The sequence below is a fragment of the Triplophysa rosa genome, linkage group LG13 (genome assembly GCF_024868665.1).
Source record: "Triplophysa rosa linkage group LG13, Trosa_1v2, whole genome shotgun sequence".
Lineage (NCBI taxonomy): Eukaryota > Metazoa > Chordata > Actinopteri > Cypriniformes > Nemacheilidae > Triplophysa > Triplophysa rosa.
In genome coordinates, this window is record NC_079902.1 from 18,495,572 (window position 1) to 18,521,821 (window position 26,250).

General features: G+C 37.0%; 1 protein-coding gene across 3 annotated transcripts in view; it reads right to left on the reverse strand.

The window, feature by feature from the left end:
- Positions 1–5,067: 5,067 nt before the first annotated feature.
- fstl5 (follistatin-like 5) overlaps positions 5,068–26,250 on the reverse strand; it is a 119,061-nt gene continuing 97,878 nt past the window's right edge. For all 3 annotated transcript variants that reach the window (XM_057349905.1, XM_057349903.1, XM_057349904.1), the window contains exons 13-16: positions 22,487–22,636; positions 20,356–20,463; positions 18,607–18,731; positions 5,068–7,358 (exon numbers count right to left, since the gene is read on the reverse strand). In XM_057349905.1, the coding sequence (XP_057205888.1) occupies positions 6,656–7,358; positions 18,607–18,731; positions 20,356–20,463; positions 22,487–22,636 (1,086 nt within the window). In that variant the 3' untranslated portion in view covers positions 5,068–6,655. The remainder of the gene's footprint in view (positions 7,359–18,606; positions 18,732–20,355; positions 20,464–22,486; positions 22,637–26,250) is intronic.

Below are 26,250 nucleotides of genomic sequence, written 5' to 3' on the forward strand. Positions count from 1 at the left end.
TGTCACGACCAGAGCGTGGTGGAAGAGAGAACCCAAGCGCAGGCAGGCAGTGAAGGGGTTAACAACAAGACTTTATTCAAAAAAACAACACAAAACACCCTCGATGGGGGAAAAAACGAAACTAAGAATTATAACTAAAACAAGAGACTTCCCACGAGGGGGCAAAATGAAAACAAGACAAATAAACCAAACTCAAAGACACGACCAAACGTCTAAAATCATAAAAGGCACAAAACTCACAAACACAAACACGGGTAAGCACAGGAACAGGAACACTAACAAAGCACAGGAACATGAACACTAACAAAATCCAGGACACCGCAATACACGCACATACATAATACACAGTACAATCCACGAGCCCAAGACAAAGAAACAAGAGGGTATTTAAAGGGAAGACAAACGAGGGATAACGACACGGGGCAGGTGTGGGTAATCAAACACTTAGGGAAAGATAACAAGGAAACGAGAGGAATGGGGCCAATGACAAGACACTGGAGAGAACGTATATTACTGTCAAACGGACAATAATATGTTTCTCTCCACACATAACCAAAGACTTTGTCATGGCTCTGCTACAGGACCAAGAAAAACATGACTAAGGAAGCAGAGCCATGACAGAAGAGAAGTGTTGTTGTTTAGAGGGGGAGTGGAGCTTTTTGTTTTTGATTAAAGGTTACAACTGCAAATGAATTTTACAAAACAATAATAGAGTGCATGGATAAATCATTTATAATAATCGCTGCAAGGCTGTGTAAGAAAATTAGTACTATCATTTTTAATTGCACGTCGACTTTAAAGGACAAGTGTGCTATTACTTTTCAAAGTGATCAGACTTACAGTATGGAGTGATTCTGCGGGCTAAATTAAAAAGGAATTGCAAACTGCATTTGCAAATGCGTTTTCTATTTGTTCGTTTCAAAATTGTGACATAATTCAAACGCAAATGCAACCGTTTGCATTTGCATTTACGCGAATGTACAGTGTCTGCCAAATTTCAAAAGGAAAAGCAAAGTCTATTTGCAAATGAATTACCTCTGTGTTACGAGTTACGACCCTGCCATATTTAATTCGCAATAGCAATTACCCATATGCTATTTCACTTCCTCTGGCGTCGCATATTAAGCCTGCCAAAACTCAAATGAAATCGCAAATCCCTTTGCATTTGCATTTCCTCTGACTTGTACGGAAACCTGTCAATCAATGGCAAGGGTGGGCTTATTCAACGGGGCGTGTTTGTATCGGGAAGTGAAGTCATTCACCTTCGCAGTGGTGGCAGTCAGTCCAACACCAAGGTGACACCGTCAGGGCGACACCGGTTGTGGCTAAAAGGGATTCGGCTACAGCTAAAAGCCAAAATAACAATAATGGAACAAACGAGGATCAGATGCAAAGTTTCATATAGAGAAAATCTTTACAATGAATCACAATTGCGGTACTTAACAAGTATAATTTAAAGAAGTTCAACGGGCTCGATAAACAGATGAACACAAACAGTGGTCTGGTGATCTCAATGAGCTACCAATAAAAGTCATATTGAAGCAGTGTGGATTCATCATATTTACATTAATTTCTCAGGTTGGTAGATGATTCTCTAATTCGTAGATGACAGCTACTTCTGTGTCCAGCAAACTCACTAAAACACTGGAGCACAAGTTTGTCTTTGTCTGGCTATGTTATGATACACAAATAAAGAGATGTAGAATTCACGTACTTTTGTAATTTATTATTAACTTGTTATATGCATAATGAACAACAATGATAATGCAGGATGCTGTTTATTCATACAAAGTGAACATGTTTTGTTATGGTTTACAACACGTATTAATCATGATGCAAAATACGGTCACAGTGTTGTCAATAAATGTCATGTCCTCGCTTTGACTTCGGAGTACTGTGAAAACGAATACCATAAACAAACAAACGTGTAAAGGAATGTTGCAGGTGATGATTATCCATCCTGCACCGAAGTTTCACATGCTAAGTGATGCCGCTCTGAGCCCAGAATTCCAGCGCGATTTATTTCCAAACAAAAAAACCCTGAAAACTGCACTGTTTTCAATGCCGATTGTGAGTGCAGTTGTAACTTCACTCCTAATGTGTTTAGCTGTATCACATGTATCTACTTAAGTTCCAGTCGACGGTGAATGATGTCACTTCCCGAAACAAACACGCCCCGTTGAATAAGCCCACCCAAGCCATTGATTGACAGGTTTCTGTACAAGTCAGAGGAAACGCAAATGCAAAGGGATTTGCCATGTCATTTGAGTTTTGGCAGGCTTAATACGCGACGCCAGAGGAAGTGAAATAGCATATGGGGAATTGCCATTTCGATTTAAATATGGCAGGGTCGTAACTCGTAAGACAGAGGTAATTCAATTGAAAATAGACTTTGCTTATCCTTTTGATATTTGGCGGACATTGGCCGTTCGCGCAAATGCAAATGGTTTGCATCTGCGTTTGAATTATGTCACAATTTTTACAGGAATAAATAGAAAACGCATTTGCAAATGCAGTTTGCAATTCCTTTTTAATTTAGTCCGCAAAATCATTCCATATTACAGTTTTTGCATGAAGGAAAACAGATTTACCTTGAAGAATAAGACCCTGCTAAAAAAGCAATAAAAATGTTCGAAGAAATTTCGATGGATTTAATGGTTTTAATAGGAATTGTCGTATTGGTTTTAATGTAAGCTTTGCTCCACTGGTAATAACCCTACTGAAAAAACTGCCAAAAGACAATTGAACATTAATGGATTTAATGGTTGTAATGGGAATTGTATTGGTTTTAATGGAAACTATAAAATAATATAAATAATAATGCTCAAAACACACTACAAAAGGAATTTTGTAATGGTTAATGGGATAAGCTAATGGTTTATAATAGTATGTCTATTGGGTTTATTTGCTTCAGCAGGGGTTTTGGGTTCTATTAGTGGGATATGTTGTCTGGTGGATGGGAACCAACAGAACACCATTAAATTCTACTAAAGTAAGGCCTTAAAACATTTCATAACAAAATTTCATTATGGTTTTATTGGCAAACAGTTGATGGTCCATAATGGTACTTGCAATTTAAATCAAGATTCTGTTTTGTATTGCTTTTTCCAGAATAGCAGGTTATACAAGTAGTTATACTGTAGGGGTAAAGCTGTTTTGTCTCAGGTTAGTAAGCAATCTGAGTGCCACATCAATAGCAGCTTGCCCTATGACACCAGATCATCAAGTAGGTGCGTGTAGTCTTTATGCTATAAGTAGGGTTTCTATTACTCCCAAAAAATACATGATTATATAAGCAAGTTTACTTTCTTCCTAGGGAGTCACATGTGCTAACGTGTGAAAACGTATATTCAGGTATTCTCAATCGTCACCTTGAGACCAGTGACACATTTACATTGTTCCCGGTTGAGGTTTGACAAGATGAGCTGCTGACTCAAACTCTGAGGCTTTGAAGTACGGTGAACAAAGCCTGTTGTGTCTCTGTCTTGCTCCACTTTTTTGTACTGGTGTCTGTTAACAGTGTCAGGGCAGGAGGGGTGGTGATGGGGACATAACCTCACTAATGACAGTCAGAGTTAAAAAAAGTCTCCTTTCTCTCTTACACACACGGTTGTGATGTAATAACCTTATGAATATATAGTTGTATGGAATGCATACTGAACAGACCTTTCACATAATCTCATTAATATTAATGGCACAGTGGGCTCAAAAAGCCTGTGTTGTGTACACAATGCTTTGGGAACATATTCCAATCATGATGGGATTGTACTGTCATATTGGATCATTAGGTTTTGCACAAGGGGTGAATACAAAATAAGTAAGTAAATTATATTTATTAAAAAAAATCTATTGAACTTTTCAGTTTTTTTGCTAATAAAATGTATGTATTGTAATGTACATGTAAATGTAATGTAAATAAAATAATAATAAAAATACCCAACATAAGTTATATTTTAACCTAAATAAATAAAAGTGTGATATATTAAATGATGCAATAATAAGTATGAAATGTGAAATAAATAGAAGTTATCACTGTTATCACCGAAGTTATACAGGTGGGTTTCTCTAATTCTTCAAAGTACAAGAAGTCCTATGCTCAAATCATGGACAAGAAAGTTTTGCGTTTTTAATAAACCAGGAAACAGTGGTGCCATTACTTCACCTCCTCTCTTTCCCTCTATAATCAAAAAATACATTCCTTCAATACCCTCATCCTCTTATGCGCATTATTTCTTGTGTGGACAGAGAGCATCGCAAGCTGATGCAGCGGTCAGCAGCGAGAGGCAGGTTTGGCACAGTAAGCTGTTCAGATGAAGTTACCCTCAAAGCAGCTGATTCATGGGGCCTTGCAGTGTCAAAATCCATATTTGGCAGCATTTTGAGTGATGGTGAGTACACTTTCAAAAAGGATGGGCATGAACATGAGTGGGGCCACAATATTACCCACAATTCTGTGGGGCATATAATCAGTGGGGAGCAAAATAAATGACCTATACAATAGATAATTGCAGATCTGCCTTGGTCTTGTTCACACAGCAACTTACGCATTCATTTAGCATTATAAGCGAGATTGAAATAAGAAGACTAATAATGTAATGAATCAGAGCCACGGAGGAGAGCGGAATACAGATAGCGGGAAGGAGGGGAAGAAGGAAACTTGCTCATATAATAAAAACTAGCTTTTCTGTCTTTGAAACCGTTTACTTGATTTTCAATTGATGGATTTTTTTTAGGAAATAACTATGTAAGTAACATTTTGCTTCACAATGTGAGCTTTTACATTTTACATTTATGAATGAAGTGTGGTTATCTATTGGAGCATGATAAATTATTTCATTGTAAATAGTGACGTTCTGCAAGATAAACAACATTTGAGCTTTATAACTCCTGAATGATTCATTCAAAGATTTCCAAGTTAACATTTATAACTGAATGCATTAGTTTGAATGTACTAATGAATACATTCACCTGAATTGGGGTTTCAATTCATTTTTCAGTCCATTCACTGTAAAAGCTGAATAACTCATATTAATAATAATAAAAGAATACCCAGGACATTTTCTTTCAAAGTTATAGGCTTTATTTAACTGCCAAAATGTCAAGCATGTTTCGCTACATAAATAACAACCACAAGAATTAACATACATGGCTACATGGGGCTGATGAAATCTCTGGGTATGACATCACAATGTACTTGGTCATCTGTGAAACAAAGACGGTGCGGTTCTTTTTGTCATAAAAATAAATGAGGAAAACAAACCAAACCATTTAAAGAAGATTTAGCCTAGCGAGGGTATTGTACTTGAGCATCTCCTATTTACAGAAGTAAAACTTGCGAAAAATCTGAACAGTCATGGTTATGGAGGGGGAAGTAAATAGGGTACAATAAAAAGCTTGAATAACTGTTTATACAAAATCTATCAACAAAAACAAAAATATGGCCAATTACTAAATCCGACCATAATGTAGGTAATTTGGAGGGGAAAGCTTAATCCATGCAGCCTCTTGGCTGGCGCGTCAATGTAAATGCATAGACTCTGTCCATTGAGGAAATAATTCAACATTGTGAGCACGCATTTGTGCTTCCTACAGACACTACAATTCCTTTGTAAGTGCTCTTGTAGCATTGTGACTTTCATCAAAAACTTTAAATTAAATGTTCACCAGCTATGTAACCCTTAGAATGCTTAAATTATGTCTAACATCACACAACGCACTGGCAACTGAAGCAGACTCTGTTGCGGCATTGCAAATGCCAGCTAAGTCAACTTAAACATGTATTCTTTACGTGCCCTTGAATTTCCCAAACAACTCTAAAATCTCTTACTAAGATTAAATATGATCATAACCGTATGTTGTTTTTATTGTATAATAGACACTGGTCCACTGATCTAACCACTATTGGTCTTTTTGTCAAGGTTCTAATAAAACATGTTTTTGGGGGTCACACAGTTGTTTTTGTTTGGCACCCAAACCTTTAACAGTTGTCAAACACAAAACTACAGACATCTCAATCTCCACAGTGGGTGACAGATTCTCAGCGTGATGCTGTTATAATAAGCCAGATATGCCTTAGGGTCCGTAGGAGTTATAAACAGGTGAAATTTAAGTGTAGCAATTTCGGTCTCAATTTCATTCCACATGTGGAAAAGCCAGGGAGGGTTTAATCCGCAGGCTCGGGGGAAATAATTACTTTTCTTTTTTAGTGAGTATTCCTTCAAGGCACTGGAAAAAGTGGGCCGAACGCATTTTGTGTGAGCTAGCCTTTCAAGCATTGGTTGGGGAATGAAGACATTCTGAAAATTATTAACTACATTAAGCGGTTGTTTTTGTGTGTTTATGGGCCAATTGTATCATCAGTTGAATTGATTCACCCTTTTAGAGGTAAACTATTCTCACCTTCAAAGAAAGTGATTCCTGCTGAATTTCTTAATAAAAGATACCAGTGCTAGTTTGTAGAAACTACTTTTTAGCAATTAGATTCGGAAACCTGGCTGGCTTATACAAAGCATTTCCCATCAATCATTTCCAATGCAGGTTTTTGAACAGTCAATTTTGTTATTTGTTTCAAATGTTGAGATTTCTTTCTCAATAAATTAAACAGAGATCGAATTTAGTGCAACTGTAACCTGTTTTCTTCTTTTTTAAAGATGACTTATGCCTCACCCACCCACACCACAGTGTTTCCCAACGGAACGTCAGTGATCTCGCAGTTGAGCTTATCCAGGCGTCCATCCAGTATAAACAGGGAGCTTTGGGAAGGGGTCATGAGATACTGTCCGAACAGGCCACTTCCGGTCATCACCCTGTTCTTCCGGCTCCAGAGCCATTGCGCTGACGGTGTGGGCTGCTTTAGACTCTTGATCATCTTCACATTACCAGTGCTAAGCTCCACAAAAAGAGCATCTGTTTGCTGGCCGGAGCTGCCGAACACATTGTACTGGTTAGCCTCGGTGAAAGAGGGCATGAAGGCGAGATCAGACAGATGCAAGTTGGTGTGAATGTCAAAGGGCTGGCCGATCTCGCCCCGCACGGACACGTGCTGCAAACGCATGAGCCCATCACGGTCATCCACGCTTACGAGATAGTGGCCATCAGGAGACACATAAGGTGTGCCACTTACGTCCCTATTAGGACCGATGACATTGTCCGTAATGCTGTCGATGATTAATTGTGGCCGTTCTGCGCCTGTCGAGTCCGGACGACAGTTGACAAAGTAGTATCCACCCAGATGTGTGTAGGCGAGGGATTGTGGGATGCAATCGTACTCCTTCAGACTAATGTTCTTCACGTAAGAAGTGGTTTCCAAGTCAATCTTGTGAAGAGCTGGTTCATTCTTGTGAAGGATCATTCCAAACCTAGAATAGAGAAGATGTTAGAATATATTAAAATGCAGTATTTTAATGGTGTGTGTTTAATGTTTCAATTAAATTCAATGTTTTAATGTTTAACAAAACAAGTGCAGTAATTGTAAAGGATCGCCATCGATCAAGTAAAAGCTTCAAGTTAGTGTCTCTCTCTATCTGAATCGAATGCTATTGTGCACTTGAGTAATGTTACCCTAAGGGCACTGAGCTTACAATTAATGAAGTCCAAGCTGCTTCGGATAAGAAGTACCTGCCAATTTCAAAGTAACAAACAAAGCTTTTGTGTGAACTGATCTAGACTTAGACACAGTTATGAGATACTAAACTCTTTCAGTTGAGATCTGCAGAGAGGCATTTAGAAAAGAATTCAATGTCACACCTCTGTTCAACAGTCCATGCTAAATATCTCCTGGCAAATGTCTGGCACTTTAATTGATTTCCATTAAAAAATTAACCAACCACACTTTATCAAAATGCAATAGAGCCCAATTATTACAAATCAAAAAATCTCAGACGAACATATGAAAAATGTTAAGTTGGTAAGTGAAACGAGGAATCTGACAAAGCTCAATTAAATCTGCATGCTCTAAAATCAATTCCAGCGCACATTTTAAACCCTCACATCCAGGGCCAGATTAACACTTCACTGTACCCGGGGCAACAATATTCAAGGGCCCCATCATCACGACCCCAGGATCACCATAATCTGGCAAAATACTGAATAAATTACAGTAATACAGTAAATATACTCAATATTTCAATAACTAACTGTCATCAAGTGCATTTTGATGTACAGATGTGCAAATGCTCATAGAACTACAAATGCACCACAGTGTTCTCTTGTCAAAGCCACTCACTCATGATGTTATGAAAACAAAACGCATTGGCATCAGTATAATCTGGCAAAATTGACCCACTACATAGAGAGTGAAGGAAGTGTCCTCCATTTTCACAAAAAAATTAAATAAACAACCATTTTCAAAGCATCCAATATTTATTTAACAACACCTACTCCCAACACAAATGTATTGAATTGATAGAGCCATCACAGAGGAAGTCCACAGACAAGACACAAACAAAAATCCATAATCTCCTAGAATCAAGTAGCATTTTGGTCCTCAGCTCATTTTAAACAGAAATCACCCTGTCACCTCAGAATTCAACAGGACAATCAAGTTATAGTGCAATATAAACATTTTGAAATCTGCTGTTTTCTCTCAACAACAATAAACAATTTACAGCATTTTCATGGAGCCACCACAAGGAAAACATAAATAAAATGCAGTATCATCTGCTCCTAAACTCATTTTAACTTGTTTTAAAACAGAAAACAACCTGTCACATCACAGTTCAACAAGACAGGCAAGGGTTAAACATTTTTGTGCAAGATAAACATTTGGAAATCTGTCAATTTCTCTCAATTAGACAAGACAAAAAGAAATGCTACATAATCTGGCAATGAAGCAGATCGTTGGTGAGGGAGCGTGTCCTACTCCCAAGTCCGGACTCCCTCACCGAAGCAAGACACTTGGCAGACCGGTTCTGGAAAGCTGCAGGCCCTCGGAAGATCGCCTCTTCACGGAGCGGCTCTGTAACCGGCCCCCACAGTGCAGGATCCACAGGGAGTAGAGGCGTTGAGGTACAGGGGCTGCTCGCAGACTCGACGAGCGGCTCAGATGGCGGTGAGACTCGACCATCACCGCTTCCCTCAACGGTCGCACTCGCAGCAGAATCCGGGCCGTCGGTTGAAGATGCTGCCGGGGGCTCTTCGCTCTCGGGGCTGTGAACATTAGCTAGCGCCGGCAGTGAAGAAATGTCCTGACTAGCTGAGCTGTCCTCGTTGACGGATGCTGCCTTAGCAGAACAGTTGCTAACGTTTACTAGCGTGAAGAAATTCCCTATTTTCGGTATATATTTTAAATTTTCTGCGTTCCTGATATCCTTCTCCTTTTTTAATTTCCATTTAGCGCTCCCACTTAGCTTCTCCATGTTTGCATTTTTTGAGTTGTGTTGTGTAGCGGAGCTTGCCGTTACGCGACCGGCTCAGTGCACATTGATTGGCGTCACCGCCCTGGGCCCTTTAGAGGTCGTGGGCCCCTGGGCAATTGCCCAGTTGCCCATATGGTTAATCCGGCCCTGCTCACATCCATCTTCTTTTATACACTTGAGAATGTGGCCGGCCAGAGTCTATGTCATACCAACAGAGCAAATCTGTCACGGACTGATGAGACAGATTATCATCGCCTGTGATGAGCTCCATCAATTGGCAATCGGTATATGTCCATTTGTCACAGATCAGGCCATTCTGACTGTGGTGATATACGCTCAGTGCATCATTTGTAAATTATGAGGTCTTGAAAGAAGATGAGGGAGCTCACAGGTTTGGGGGGGGGAAGTTAATGAGAAAGCGTGTTAAATATCTTATCAACACTACAAGGAAGTAGGGTTGCACGGTGTACGGTAGCATAGCGATGCTAAATCTTAAAAATACCCGCGATGCCTCTCTATTTTTGAAACGGTAGTATCGTAGCACCGTAGTTAATGTTGCATATGCACATTAATATTTATTTAAACACTTACATCTGCCTTTTTGCGGTGTTTATCTCCAAAATGAATGTGTGTTTTGAATGTCTAGGACGAGTTAATGATTCAAATTGGCAATTTGAACGAGTTGGTTAAATGATTCACTAACTCAGTGGAAAATTGACGCCACCTACTGGCCGTTTTAGTTCTGCATTTAAAGTAAGCCTAATATTTCCCTTTATAAAGACTGCTGTATCAATTAAATTTGTCCAACATTTGAATTAGTTCCTACGTGAAAAATGATCTAGTGTACTTTAGTATTTACTACAGTAAACTACTCAAACTCATAGATACTAGTGTTTTTGAGTCTTGTCATAGTAAATATTTAAGTATACTACATTATTTATAGTATTTACAAATTACTAAATGTAAATATATTTGCTACAATTTATCTAATTACTAAAGTTAATACAACAACATATTCTAGTGCAAAGTATAATACAGTTTACTATAGTAAATACAAAATGTTTAATCTAAATCTGTTTTTTTGTATAGATTTGAATTATATGGCACAGCATCGTGATCGAGATACTTCAGCTGGTATAGTATCATAAGACATGTTTATGGTACTGTGACAACCCTACTGCAAAGAGATGCAGCAAAACTATATCCCAAAGATGTCTAAACTGTTTCACAGTGTGACATACTCACTTGTTTATTACATTTGGTAATTGGTGAAGTACTTTAATTTGCATTATAATAAATTAATGTGTAAATAATATTTTTTTTCTAGCAGGTAAGATTCCTGCCTCTGATCTAACCCTTGTATGGTGTGTGTTTTGTTAAGTGGAACCACCGCATTATTTTAATGTATTTGTAATCAATACAGACATACAAAATATTTTACAGATTACTTTATTCCAATTACAAGCAACATAGACAGCATACAGTATGCATGATGAGTAATACATGGCATTATTATTATTATGATTCATTATAATAATAAAATGATCACTATTATTATTAATACTAATAATAAAAGTTATTATTATTATTATGCAAAAAAAATATGTATGATATGAAAAACAATTAATCACATATTTCAGCACACACTGAAAATGGGTTCCACAGACCCAAACATCACACAAATATAAAATTTGTAAAAATATTGCAAGTTATACACACCGTGTCTATACCGGACGCGACAGGCGCGACGCGACATGACAACCTGCTAGTAATCAATGGGTTTGCTGCGCCTCATCCAGTGTGTACAAAATTTTAATTATAATGGGTTCTAATGTGTTTCTAATGTCTATCGTGTCGCGTCGCGCCAGTCGCGCCCAGTGTAGACACGGTGTTAAAAAATAAGGTTCTTGAAAAGTTCATTAATGATGTTAAAGGTTCTATTTAGAACCATGTCTTCTGAAGAACCCTTTTACTGCTGAAATGGTTCTTTGTATTGGGAATGGGGGTTCTTTGTTCCCGCCTTTTTCAGTTTAAATTAAATCAGTTATTTGAAGCTGTCTCCTGATTGGTTGTTTGTCCTGCATCAAAGTCCTGATTTAACAGCCCTGCTTAGCTGCCTGCAGACTGACACACCACACAGGTAAACTTGCTGTTTTTAATCACGTATTTTATGTTTTATTTTTATTATTAATGAGATACTGTATGGCAGGGGTCGGCAAGTAAGTTTGGCATCGGGCTTATCAAAGGATAATTTTAAGAAATTACAATAGCCTACTTTTAAAAATATAGTTATTATTTAATTATATATATTTACATAATAGTTACGTATATAATTATTTAACGTAGTCTATTTTTTACACTCCTCACGTATTAAACTGGATTATTTTCGCCTGCTGGGGGTACGCTATTACATCATGTGCAGAGTGATGTTAACATTTAAGCTAGCTAGATGGTGAGACAAAATGGCACTATCAAAGAGTCTAAAGAGGAAAGTTGACAGTGAAAATAAGGCGTACAAAGAGGAATGGAAAGACAACTATGCATTCATCCTACCTAGTTTTGTGAATGCAAAGCTGGTGTGTCTTATCTGCAACGAAGTTGTCACTGTTTGAAAAGAATATAATATTAGATGGCACTTCAAGATGAAGCACCTTCAAAAAAGGGGAAGCTGAATTTGCTTGGTTATTGTTCACGTGTTGGTGCTGAGCAGAGCATGTGAGCGAAGCAGAGCGGTGTGTATTTCGCTCAATGACTGTGCGTTCGCTCGTCGCTCACGGACCAAGAAAACGCTCCGCTCACATTACGCACGCGCTCACCGGTAAACCAAATCCCGCTCAGATCCCGCTCTGATATAAAATGTATCTACAGTAGTAAGCCTAATTGTTTTCAGTTTATAATAAACTTCTTGAATAAATGTATCCGTTTAAGTAGTAGGCTGAAAAGGAGCAGTTATGTTTCAGTACGAAATTCTGTGACATTACAGCCAATATTTTTAGTCATTTTAAAGAGTGCCTAAATTAACTGTATAATAACTGATAAAGTAAATTTGATTTTCGTTACTTTATTTCCGTGAACGTATAGCTGCCGTAGAGCAACATTCAAAATAAACGCACAAAAGAGTTCCGGGAGTTCCGCCTCCGGGGTCATGGGCATGAATTTGTTTACATAAGGTCTCGAGAGAAGGCGGAACGATGGTTATCATTCTTTTTAGACCGTTAGTGACGGTCATCCTTTGGTCTCACAGATCCACAGTTATATCCGCAACTCGCATTCTATTTAGCACCGAAATGGGTTCTGCTATGGTTACAAGCGGAAGAACCCTTTTTGGTACTATTTAGAACCATTTTTCTTAAGAGTGTACAGCATTACGTTATTATACTTAATATTTCAGGAATATGATGTACTGATTACTGCATACATTTCTTTCGGAAGTGGATACTCCAGTAGCTCAACTGTTAGATGGCGTTGGCACTTCCAAAGTCATGGGTTCAATGAGGATGCATGTACTAGTGACAACATGTATATTGTGAACTGTGTAAATCAGTTTGGATGAAAACGTCTACCAAAGCACACACGTAAATCTGTGGGATTCGCTATAAGCGCTGTATCCAATTCTGAAGATTTACAGAGCTGGCTTGTTCCAACACAAACCAAACTCTATGCTTTGTAAAAAGACCAGAGGCTTCAATGCCAGAGGGATCACTAAAAATGCTGTTCGCAATCACGTATTCAACATTGTTTTACAGATGTATGTTTGATGCAGCCCCTTGTGAGAGCCACGGGGAAACATGCGTCACTGAATAGTGATTAGAAACAGGTTTCCCAGTGGCAGCAAGGAGCAAAACATTTCTACAGGGGCATGAGATGATGTATCCTGTTGTACACCAGAAGCAGATTCTTAAGAGTCACATATATCTTTTAGAGTTGACACACACAGCTCTGTCTTCAAGATATCTACAGCCAAAGGAATAAAGCCACCATGTAGTCAATAACAGGACAGCTCTGTAATATCATAATATAAACACAGGTGCTTTTTTAGCATTGTGTATAGTCTGTTATTTGCCATGGGTTTGTTTATATCACCACAGTAGAGCAATTAATAGAAGCACTTTGCTCTCGTGAATCAATGCTTTTCTGCAATTTCACCTCAGGCATCTGAAAACAACCCTTTTTACGCTGAAAAATAAACATTTCCTTATTCATTGGCAGACCTTCATTTATACAAATTGATTCAATATTTATCCAACCTACCCTTTAGACCCTGGAAAATATGTAATAAGAATTTACAAAAGACTTACTGTACAATTAAAAAACGAATAAACCAAATAAATAAAGATATTTATTGCTTACTGGTGACACACAAACATATTCACCCGTAGGCTGCTTGTGGATGAAAGCGTGACAGGAAGTAAATGAATGCCGTGAACGGGACTCCTAGGTTGTTATTTTCCCAGTGTGAAGGTTTGTAAATGTTGAGATAATTTGACAACCTGACTGAAATGCTGAGGGGTCTCTCTCCCCTGTATAAATCCCTTCTCAACAGTTCACCGCCACGGATGAATTCAAAACATATACGAGGCATTTTTCAATGAGGATAGTATGAAGTATAATTGGATCACGGATCACAACACATTCTCCTTTACAACAGCATTCAGTACACACAACACTGCCGTTATTTACCAGTAGAAGATTTTATTACAGTATATGAGCTTACTTTTTAAAAATCAACATCCTCTTGTTGATTACACAACCTACCTTCATAGGAATTTACAATGAATTAGTATTAGCAAATGTCCAATCTTAATATGGCTTCAACTTTAAAGACAAATCCTTTTGAGGTTCATATAAAAGCAGATTTTATTTCATTTCCAGGTGAAAAAGTGCACTAAAATAAAATTTATTTAAACTCCATTTTCACACAATAATTTTGTACTTAATAGACAAAAAATGTGTCTTAGTACTTTTTAAGATACATTTAAGTGTCCTTAACTTAGTGTACTTAACTGTGCTGTTTTGAGACACCATGAAAAAGACAATGTAATAGACATATAATATATAGACTATATTTTTGTATATTAAGTACAAACCTAATGTGTGAGAATTGAAAATAGCTTATGGAAGTTTGCCATTAAATAAAGTAATTTTAGTGCACTATTTTTCCTGGGATAACACTTTACAATAAGGGTCTTTAATTTTAATGTTTTTTTTTACCAATTTAAATGTTAACCTTTACTAACATTAACACATTTAAAAAACAAAAGTTATAACTAAACAACAATAAGTAAGGGATAATGTACAGGCAGCCGGTTGTTATCGCAGAAATAAGCCCCGACAGTGTGATCAGGACCTGACGCGAAGCGGAGGCAAATTGGCTTAATCATATAATATCATATATGTTATTAAAATACATATTTATAATTTATTTTTGTGTAATATTAAACTGCCCCTCTCAAAATGAATCGCAGCATCTGGGTTACAGGGTGTTATTAGTTTTGAGCGGTTGTTATTTGAAAATAACCCTTGGAATGTCGCGACTAGCCAATCAGAATTAAGCATTCAAATGAGCCGTGTAATAATAATGGAATATATTAAGAATAGAATTATGTAAGGGATAATGTACAGGCAGCCGGTTGTTATCACAGAAATAAGACCCAACGGTGTGATCAGTCTTGTATCACACTGAAGGGGCTTATTTCATGATAACAGCCGGCTGCTTGTACATTATCCCGCTTATTACACGGCTACTTGCCACATGAGAAAAAAACTGGACATAAAATGTGAATTTGAAATATTTGATTAGCTCATTTTTACCGAATGCAGACCTTCCGCAAGGAAAATCCGTTTAGTTTCAGTTTTAAAGTTAGAAACGACGTTCAAACGTCACGAACAGGCAAATTGGTTTAATCATTTGTAAATATAATGTCATGTTATTAAAAGACATATTTATAATTAATTTTTGTGTAATATTAAACTGCCCCTCTCAAAATGATTTGCAGCATCTGCGCTACAGGGTGTTATTAGTTTTGAGCATTTGTTATTTGAAAATAACAACCCTTGGAATGTCGCGACTGTCCAATTAGAATCAAGCATTCAAATGAGCCGTGTAATAACAGTAATTAACAATAATAACAACAGTAATAATGATAACAACAAAAACAATATAAAATGTTTAAAATGATTCCTAATAAACACTTACTAAAATAACAATTCCATAATAATAGTAACAATTATAATTATAATAATTTACAATATATTAAAAATAAGAATGAACAGAAATAGTAATAAAAAATATATAAAAATAATATATTTTAAGGTTCTGCCAGTAATAACAGTAATAATGACAACAACAATAACAATATAAAGTCTTACAACTATTCCTAATAAAAACGTTTTCCATAATACTAATAATATTTATAATAATAATAATGACAATAATAATAATAATACTCATAATATTAATAATAATAATAATGTACAATATATTAAAAATAATGAGAAGAAATAATAATAAAACATATTAATAAACTATTTCCATAAAAATCCACAAATACTGAGATCACCCTGTTTGGTTCACAATCTGTGAGTCTGTTATCTAACACAGAGTATATTCCCCCCTCTCTGTCTTATTTCCTTTATATGACCAATGATGTAATTCCTCAAACATGTTATATAACAGGCTTTTCAAAGAAACGCAACTTCTTGACCCGAACGCTGATGTGATAAATCCAGACTCTTTCCAAGCGAACATCAGAGGGCTATAATACTTTACACTGGAGTTAACCTCTATTGCAGGGTAGAGCGCTGATGGTGCACTCTGTTGACTTGGAACACTGCAACACATTACCACATCAGAGACAGGACAACACCGCTAAATGTTACCAGCCTCTCGAGGCATAGAGCCAAAACAGTGTACATACTCATTCATATTCAGGAAAAACGAGGCTGACGTTTACTGAACTCCGATGACAGGAAACCGAATTGCAGTGTGGAACTTACAAGCACAAAGGTTTTATATCCCTGGGAGTAAATATTGAGATAAAAGCGAACTGCATGGTTTGCTTACTCTTCTATGAGAAGGAAGCGTGTAAGTTGTTGTGTGTGCGAGCCATGCGACTAAAGGCGTATAATCTCAGTCTCTGGAAGGATTGAAAAGTAAATGGGTTTTTGTGCATTACGCCGTATCCTCTGGATGAACTCTCTATTGTGAAACTCGGATCTCTCATGTCCTTTAACAAAAGCTGGTCACTAGCTGTGATAAGAGCTCTGCTATTGAACTGCCATGTATTCATTCCACAACATTTATACAACAGAATAAAGAAACAACAGAAAGAGACGCACCTAAGTGCTCGACCATGAAAACACAAACGTCTATTAATGAACAGATTACAAATGATAGAAATTCTTGTAATAATTCAGTGTTGCAGATAAATTTATTGTTAAATGAATCTCAGTTATGCTAATCTGACTGGATTTTCTCATTGAGATGTAGCAAATATGCTTTAAATTGATTTGGTTTTGGAAATAACCTCTTATTGATGTCACCTCTCGGGGTCTAAAGCTCTGTGGTAAAACCTAATGAAGTTTGTGGGCATTATTTTAAGGCATCCAGGGCACACTTTTGACACAAAGACTGCTTTAAAAACAATCAAAGCATGAATATAATGCCTTTTAGAACAAATTTTACTTTAATATTGCCAGCCTGATTACACAGGAATGAATAACTATTTTATGAGCTAGCTATATTTTGTATGAATACCTACATTGTAAATCACACCGAAACATAAAAAACCCTAACCATCACAAATGAGAAAGCAGATTGCACAAAAACCTATTAAGAATTCATACAAACTGAGCTCCTTGTAAAATGTAAAATGAATTGCTGTATGCATATATCCGTTGTGAAAGCAATACCATAATGCACTGCAACAAACTCACTGAAAAGTTAATTAAAAAATGTAATGTGCATAGCTATATCTATATAACACACCAAAAAGTATCTGTCAAAAATGCTGCCCTACTAAAAAATAAACTACACTGAAAAATAATACAACTTAAGTTTTTAAGTTAAATCAAACTGACTTTATACTAAATATTATTTAAATTATATTAAACTGACATGAAAAAGCTATATTTCGCTATATTAGTTATATTTTGTATAAATTCATTTAGATAAATTATGCGAAATACAACAACAATTTTTAAGCCAGTATAGTAAATTCAAATGACTTGTAAAGCCAATTTCATTTATCTTAAAAACTTTTAGTTCACACAAAAATGAACATTTTGTCATGAATTACTCAACCTCAACTTGTTCCAAACCTGTATAAATTTCTTTCTTTGGTTGAAAAAAAAGTAGGTTAGCAAATGAGATTTCTGAGGCACCACTGTCTACCATAGTAAAAAAAATATATATTTTTTGTTGAACACAAAATGAGATATTTTGAAGTAACAAACAGTTCTGGGGAAACTTTGACTACCAATGGCGCCCCAGAAATCTCAGTTGCTAACATTTTTCCAAATATCTTTTTATTTGTTTTACAGAACAAAGAAATGTATACAGGTTTGGAACAACTTGAGGTTGAGTAATGCATGACAGAATTTTCACATTTGGGTGAACTGTTCCTGTAAATTGGTGATTTTTTTACAGTGTATTCTACCCAAAGTTTGCATGTTGTAAAGCAAAGCCCAAGACTGAAACATTTGTCATTTCTATCTGAACATTTTACATTATTTGCCTCAGTGCTCTTGTTCTCACAAGTGTGACTTGCTATTCCTTTGTAGAGAAGAAGTAAATCTCTCTAGCGCTTGAAAATGAGTCATTATTTCTTATATTAGCATGACATGATAGCAAAGGTAAACATTTATCTGCACATGGGGGGGGGGGGTGGGTGTATGGGGGGGAATTTGGCATGGTTGCAGTAAGAGGATCAGCAGTGCATGCTCGGTAATCTTCAACTCAGATTTTCATCAATTCAAATGAGATTTCCATATCCAGCCAATGTCTCCTGGTCTGTTTATTCAGGGTTTAAACTCACCGTGTCCCTCTCCACAGCTTTAAAGCTACTTCCCCAAGTGAGTGACTATGAATGCACAAAATGGCTTATTAAGATCTAAATGTCGGCCTCTGAATGTAATTTACACACTATGGAGATCTGGAGCTGTTTTCTCTCGGGTAGCGTTATAATTACAGTAGGTGTGATCATATGTAGCTCATATAACAGGATGTTGGAGGTCTCTCTCTCTTTCTCACCTGATGTGATTGATGGTGAGGCTTATGGGAGGTATGAAGAAATCCTCCACACGGTCGAAGCGATTGCCAATTGGTTGGGTGTGGATGGTGTGATGGGACGTGCTTCCACTGGCCTGACTGATCACCTGATACATAGAAGATTTACACACACAGCCAAATAAACACTAAAGTGAGATTTACTTACTCAGGCAACCTCATTGTAAACACTGTAATAAGCAGTACTCTATTCACTTTTATGACAGCTCAGAAGGACAGAATTACCCCTTTCTTAAGGAACTCGATGTACTCTGACTATGATTAGCCGAAGCTTTGCATTATGGGGACCATAACAGTGCCAATCATGTGATACGTAACCCCACTGTGATTCCTCGCTGTGCTGGTTCAATTTTTTATCACTTTATCACTTTGCAAACGTTCTAAAAATGTCAACTGAAATCATCAAAACACACACAGCAGGAACATCTCTTCTAGGGAGAGCATGGATAATTGTAACACTTTTCGGGCAATGCATGTTTATTCAGAATAGTTTTTTTTGCCCCAGGCTTTAATATTTTTTATCAAACATCTTTGATTACCTATATCAATTTCATTAATAATTTAATAGAGCTGCATACAATGAAAATTTAAATACATTACATGCCAGTATGTAAATAACAAATTGTATACAGCATCTAAAATAACAGTGTTGTTTAAGCATGATGTATATATTTTGTCTGTATACTGTAATATATATATAATGTATATAAATATAGGGTTGGGTATCGTTTGGAAAGTTATCAATTCTAATTCCGATTCTGCTTATCGATTCTGATTGCAAAGTTGTAAAAAATGAAGTAAAACATTTAGAAATCAAACTCTTATAAGCATACAGTCTAAATGACCATACAGGTTTGTCTGATTTAGTAAAATTTGTATTACCATAATTTAACTACAAATATAATGGTTAAACTGTTGTTACTATAATGGAACTATGGTACATTTGTGGATACTATGCTTTACTACAGTACAAATAGTTAAGCTGTAGTTACTATAAGTAAAAATATGGTATAATTTTCATATGGATTTTTACTGAGATATCAGCAGATCACATTTTCAGTTTCTGGGAAGAATTGGAATGTTTATTTTATATCAAATATTGAATGATTCTCAATGAGGGATTCTCAACCCTAACTATAACAAAGTACTCTCTGAAAACACAGCAAAATATACCTTTTTTATTAATATGATAATCTATGGCCCAGTTTCACAGACTTAGTTTAAGCTAGGACTTTGATATTTAAAAAACTCCCTAAGAAAAAAAACATTACTGGTGTGCATCTTGAGACAAAACAATAGCACTTATACCGTATATTTATAAGATATGTCAGGGGAAGTTATTTTCAGTTAAGACAGCTCAAACTTTATTTTAGTCTAGGACTAGCCTTAAGCCTTGTCTGTGAAACTCAAAAAAAAAAAACACTTTTAACTTTACATGGCCTGTTGAATGCTATTGTGCATTACAATATCATATTTAGTGTGCCTTATATTATCTATGTTCTCCTCGACTTGAAAGACAGATGGGACAGTAGACAGAATACCCTAGTGCTCCTCTTTAAGAGCAGTGTTCAGAAACCATGAACACAGTCACAGGATGGAAATAGAAACTCTCTAAAGTGGACTGGCAAGGAAAGGTTTAACATTAGGAGTGACGGCAGGAGAGGCTGTTTTTCAGCATCCTGTAGTAATGTGGCTGTGATGAGTTCAGTGTACCTGGAGTGTTGGAAAGTTTTTCTCGAGGTCTCCCCAGCTCAGAATCCAAACCTGGTCATGTGACTTGTCATAGTGCAGCTTCACTGGAACCCGGTCTGTGCTCACAGTCTATTGACAACAGCAGATTAATAAAGGTGAAAAACTCAACCAGAAATGATTACAGTAATTATAAAGTGAAAGTATGGATACTGTCAAAATGTTACTTAGTTAAAAGTCAAAGTATCTTGTTGAGTGACTTACTTTCGATTATATGATAAATAAAAAGTAAATGTTTGCTTAGCTTTTGAAATCGACTCATGAAAGACGAAAAACTTTCCCATGAATGCAAAAAGCAAAGCAACCCTTTTAGCTGCAATATTCGCAGCGTCCTATCTAGAACACATTTACTCAAATATTTCACATCCTTGTAAAAATTAGATGCAGCAATTACATACAATTTTTTAGAAACTATCTATACATTTTTCTATCATTTAGCAAAGTAGAATATCAGAATCATCTTATGCTCAACAAAACAAACACAGACGCAAACTGGTGGTCAGTAGAGCGTCTGAGAAATTGATCCATTTTCCACATTGCTTATTTCTAAAGAGCTCCTATGAGAATTCACAGCACAGATTCTCCTTTACTAAAAACCCACGCTTTCTGACATTCTACAAAAGTCACAATAAAAGTTTACAAGCCCACCAAGGCGATTAGCCATGACGGACAAAATGCATCTCACGCCCGGTTGAACATCTGTATGTTTTTCGCACGTGAAGAGTTTATTAGAGTTGCTTATGGGTGTGCATTTAAATTGAATGCTGACAGCAACAATAGCACGGCCCGTTTGTAATAATAGCTGCGCATCCATATTTATTCCATGTCACCTGACTGAAGATATTCCACTGGGAAACTAATGATTCATTTTGTGCACTGATGGCCTTACTGTGCAATTCTCACACCTCATTGTGCTTACATGGATGCACACGAATATGAATTTTGTTTTTATTTGCAAACTGGAAAAATGATTACGCTCTCTTTCTCTTTTCTCTCCAGGTGCTCTGTATTCACCTGATGTTGCGTTTAATGTCAAATTCTCCAAAATGTAAGTATTTTGCACGGCTTGTTTGGACAGCACATGGCATTATGGTAAAAGCAATGCAAACATGAAGTACCTGTTGGAGTAGATGTGCATGTCGAGTCTTTATTTCAGCACTCTTTATTAGAATAAATCATTGAACGTCTTTGGCCCAGATAAACAAATTTATAAAAAAATGTCAGACCAGTTTTCATGAAAAACTATTGTAATAAAGCTCAATAAAATGGAAGGAAGGAGGCGGGAACCGGCGAACAATCAAAAGACTTTAATCAAAATAAATAAACAATAAATCAGTAGTAAAACAGGCCGGCAGCCCCTCACGGACGACTGCCGGCCACACGAACATAAACAAAACTTAAATGTCCAGGCCCGGTCCTCTCTCGCCGTATTCTCCTGCCGTTCGTCCTTTTATGCTTCCGATCTCCTCCGTGAGAGATACGAGGCCGGTGTGACGCCCAGCTGACACTCATTATCAATCGCGTCCCGGCCTCGCTTCCTCCTCGCACGGCTCTCGTCACGCCTCCCTCGTCAAAACTATATTCGGTTATAAATAATGAGTCTTAAAGTGATAGTTCACCCAAAAATGAAACTTCTTTCATCATTTACTCACCCACTTGTCATTTCAAACCTGTATGACTATTTCTTCTGCAGAACAAAAAAGATTTTTTGGAGAATTTTGTTAACATGGCACCCATTGACTTGCACTGGTTTTATGGTCCATTAAATAGAAGTAAATGGGTGCCACTGTTGTTCTACCAACGTTGTTCTTTTGTGTTTTTCGAAAGAACGAAAGAAAGTCATACAGGTTTGAAATGACAAGAGGGTGAGTAAATGATGACAGAATTATCGGGTGAACTATCACTTTAAACATAATATTGCACCTAACGTGATTTGAGGATTATGAATTATTCAGTACACGTAACACATTAAATACCTTTGCATGGATTTTGGATACAGTATTTGTAAACTGTGCTTCATCTCAGCATTATAAAATCAAACCTGAGGAGGGGTTCAGGCATGTTTATGGTTTTGGTTATTGATACCCTTCCTTACCTGAACAGCCTTCTGGGATTGGATGTCTACAATAAGCAGTCTGTTGAGCAGAGGCTGAGTGGCGTAAATGAACTTGTCCTTCACGTTGACTGCTGATGTCCACAGACACTTTTGATCTGTCTCCCCCTCCGCTTGAGGACAAACCTCCTCCTTTAAAAAAAAAAACAGGTCATCAAAACTGACCACATATAGAAATAAGATGGATCATTAGACTGACCTTCACAAAAGTGAAAGTAACTATCGAACGTTGTATGTTTGTGGCTGTGGAAAGTTTTAATTTCAAGGTGGAAGCATCGAACTCCTGCAAGCTCCTTAAGGTGAAAGTCTCTTATCTGTGGAATAATTCAAGTGCATTCAACAATATAATCCAATTTGCCACTATTTGCATCTTTGACTTCAGGTTTTCATGCAGCCACGCAAGTAAATTGGCTCTTCAAAACCCACTAAACTTTAAAACTACATCCACTAAACATTAGAAGACTCTGTAAGAAGTGACCTAATGGATGTTAACCGATATTGGACGGAATGTCAACACGAAGACAGATTCTATGAGATGTCAGTGTTTGACAGGCCTGAGGCAGAAGTTGTCATGATTAAAAAGGTTGCTTGATTGATGGGCGTCTCCTGTGGTGATGCTGTTGACTGGGCTACTCAAGGGCTGTCAATGACAATCAAGTCACAGACTGATGTGACCGGATGTGTCTGGTCCAAATCTGAAGTAGAGATCCTTTCATTTTGTGCAAAAATAACTGGCTTTAAAGCGCTTATGGCTCTAATTTATCTCAAACATGGAAAAACAAAGAATAAACAGAAGTAGAAGACTGAGAAACCAAACAATCCTCTAAAAATCCTTTATAAATGTAAAAAGAGCACTGGGTTAGATAACTCAATATCACACAAAGTGGCATTTCTTGTAAAGAAACGGCAAAGAAGTTGCTTTTCCCAGGCAAACATTTCATAAAAGTTTGTGTAGGTGTTAAATAATGAAATAAAGAATCTACAGCACTCTAGATTAACGACAAAAAACTTTTGGAGACTTATACAACTTATTGTAACACGTCCACAGACCCACCAGCAGATATTCTCCCATAGGAAAACAAACACCACAAATATCTTAATTGCTTCTCGGTACTCTTACCACAGGTCAACAATATTCTATTTGTGTCATTTGAGTTGTACTTCTATAGGTTTTAAGAGAAACACCTGAAACAAAGGTGAAATCAAAAACCTGAGGGCTTCATCAGACCCTTAAAGGAACAGATCACCCAAAAATGAAAATTCTGTCTTCATTTACTCACCCTCAAGTTGAACACAGAGAAAGATATATGTATGTATAATGTCTGAATAAAAGCGTCTGCCAAATGCATAAATGTAAAAGTAGATATTTTGAAGAATGTAGGAAAGCAAACAGTTCTGGGGCACTTTTGACTAGGGCTGTACTCAAAATATCGATATGGTGATACATCGTCATGAGCTCCTGACGATGCGCACATCGATACATCTCCGTATCGATTCTGCAGCACTTTTGAAATTAGCCAATTATTACGCAAAAATATTGTGTAACAATTATAAGTGGTATAAGGATCTGATCGGAGTTTATCCGTGATCCGTACAGATCGCCCCTCATGATTCTATATTCATGTGACCCGCATGTAATCATGAAGATTGCGCTCTCTCACTTTCTCTCTGCATCCGTGAGCGCAGTAAACATGAAAGCGCATTCTATTATCATTCACTTAAATGGTTGCGTTTAAGGCAAAGTGTAAAGTGAGTGTCGTGTAGGCGCTAATTCAACACACACATGACTGCAGCACTGCTTCTGTCTCATCCACTATAAAACTATTGCACCTGTTTAAAATCAATGAAACTCCCGCCGCTGGAGGGATGCAGTGACGCACTGCGCGCTCATAAATAATACATGAAAAGTAAGATGCGGAAGAACGACAGTAAATGTGCGTGTAATAGAAAGTGAAGAGCAAAGATCTGCTTAAAGCTTACAGCACCAATACATTAATAATATTGTATCTAGAAATCTGACATCTAGAAAGAAATATACGCCATCTATTTCAATTCAACACTTTATTTAATTAAATCGATTTACTCTGACTGCACGTCTATGCATATATTCATAATTATTCGTTAGACATGTAGTCTATTTGTAAAACACATGCACACATATGATGTAGCCTAGAAACCCTGTTTTAAGGACTTGATCTTTTGCAACTTTATACTCATTCTCAAAGCTACTTTATGCATTGATTTGTCAGATTAACTGATAAGTAGTTATGAATGGCAGTTTTCGGTATATTTTAAGTATATTTTGCTGTAAATCTGTCGTATGATAAATGTAATAAAAAAATTGACCCATATCGGGATACGTATCGCATCGTGGCCTTGTATCGGGATGTGTATCGTATCGTAAAGTTGTTGGCGATACACAGCCCTACTTTTGACTACCATTGCCATTTTTCCTATAGTCAATGGTGGCCAAGAACTGTTTGGTTACAAGCGTTCATTCAAATATCTTTTTCTGTGTTCATGTTACGGTCCGTGCAAGGAACACTCGAGAGACGTAGATAATCCAATTTACCTTTAATATTTTCCAGGATGAAGACGCCACAGACAAGCACAACACCATTACATAAACAATACCAGACAAGGACCTGAACTAAGGAGAGAACTTAAATAAGACAGATAAAGAGGGGTAGACAGGTGATGGGAATTAGTAATGTCCATATGATAGGGATCAGGTGAGACGGGTGCAAAGGATTATGGGAAGTGTAGTCCAGTGGTAAGTGAGGGCAGACGGTGGACCGTGACAGTTCATCAGAACAAAAAAATGATACAGATTTGCAACAAAGAGAATAAACGATGACAGAATTTTATTTTTGGGTGAACTGTCCCTTTAATAATAAAGATGCTACATGATGCCATAAGAACCATTTTTGCCTGTATGGTTCTTTCTGTTTTACAAAATGCTCCTTTTAGTAAGAACGTTTATTTAGACTAAAAAATTAAGAAATGAATGGTTCTTTAAATAACTTATAACTGAATGGTTCTTTGGGGAACCAAAAATGGTTCTTCTATGGTGTCGCTGTGAAGTGAGCCGCCTCTAAACCTGAAGAGAATTCATATACCTAACATATGCCATTGAAAACAAACATGATTAAATTAATTCTGAGAAAATAATTATTTGTTTGTATATGCCACTTGATTTGATCAAGTGGCATATACAAATGGTTTGTTAAATGGTGCATCTAAACACTGATGTACGTATATACACTATACTGTTCAGCCATTAAATGTAACCGCAATGAATCCTCACATCTTCATAATGATTAAAGAATTTAAAAAGGAAGAAATTAGCTGTGACAGTAATTTCCCACAAGCACAACGTGGGAGAAACATATAATAATGTTCTCTAAACATTCTTCCCCAGACAGGGTTTGCATAGGGGCCTGCTGGCATTTGATTGATGTTCTAATAGAGGCCTCCTGCCTCTCTTAAGACTGCAAACTCCAGCTCTCACCAGCCTAAAGCACCACACAAACACTTGTCTCATCAGCATAGCAGCCCTGATGAAACCGCAGAGAAGACGAGAGCGCCGCTTTAATGGCGTGTATAAATCTAACAGCTGTCTATCAGAAAGAGCCAAGAAATGATGTGCAGCTTTAAGGTGGGTTGTAAGCGATGTAAGTATCGGAGGGAGGAGCGCAAGCGATGTCTGTGTTGATGATCTCATTTCACTGCGGTCACATGAGGCT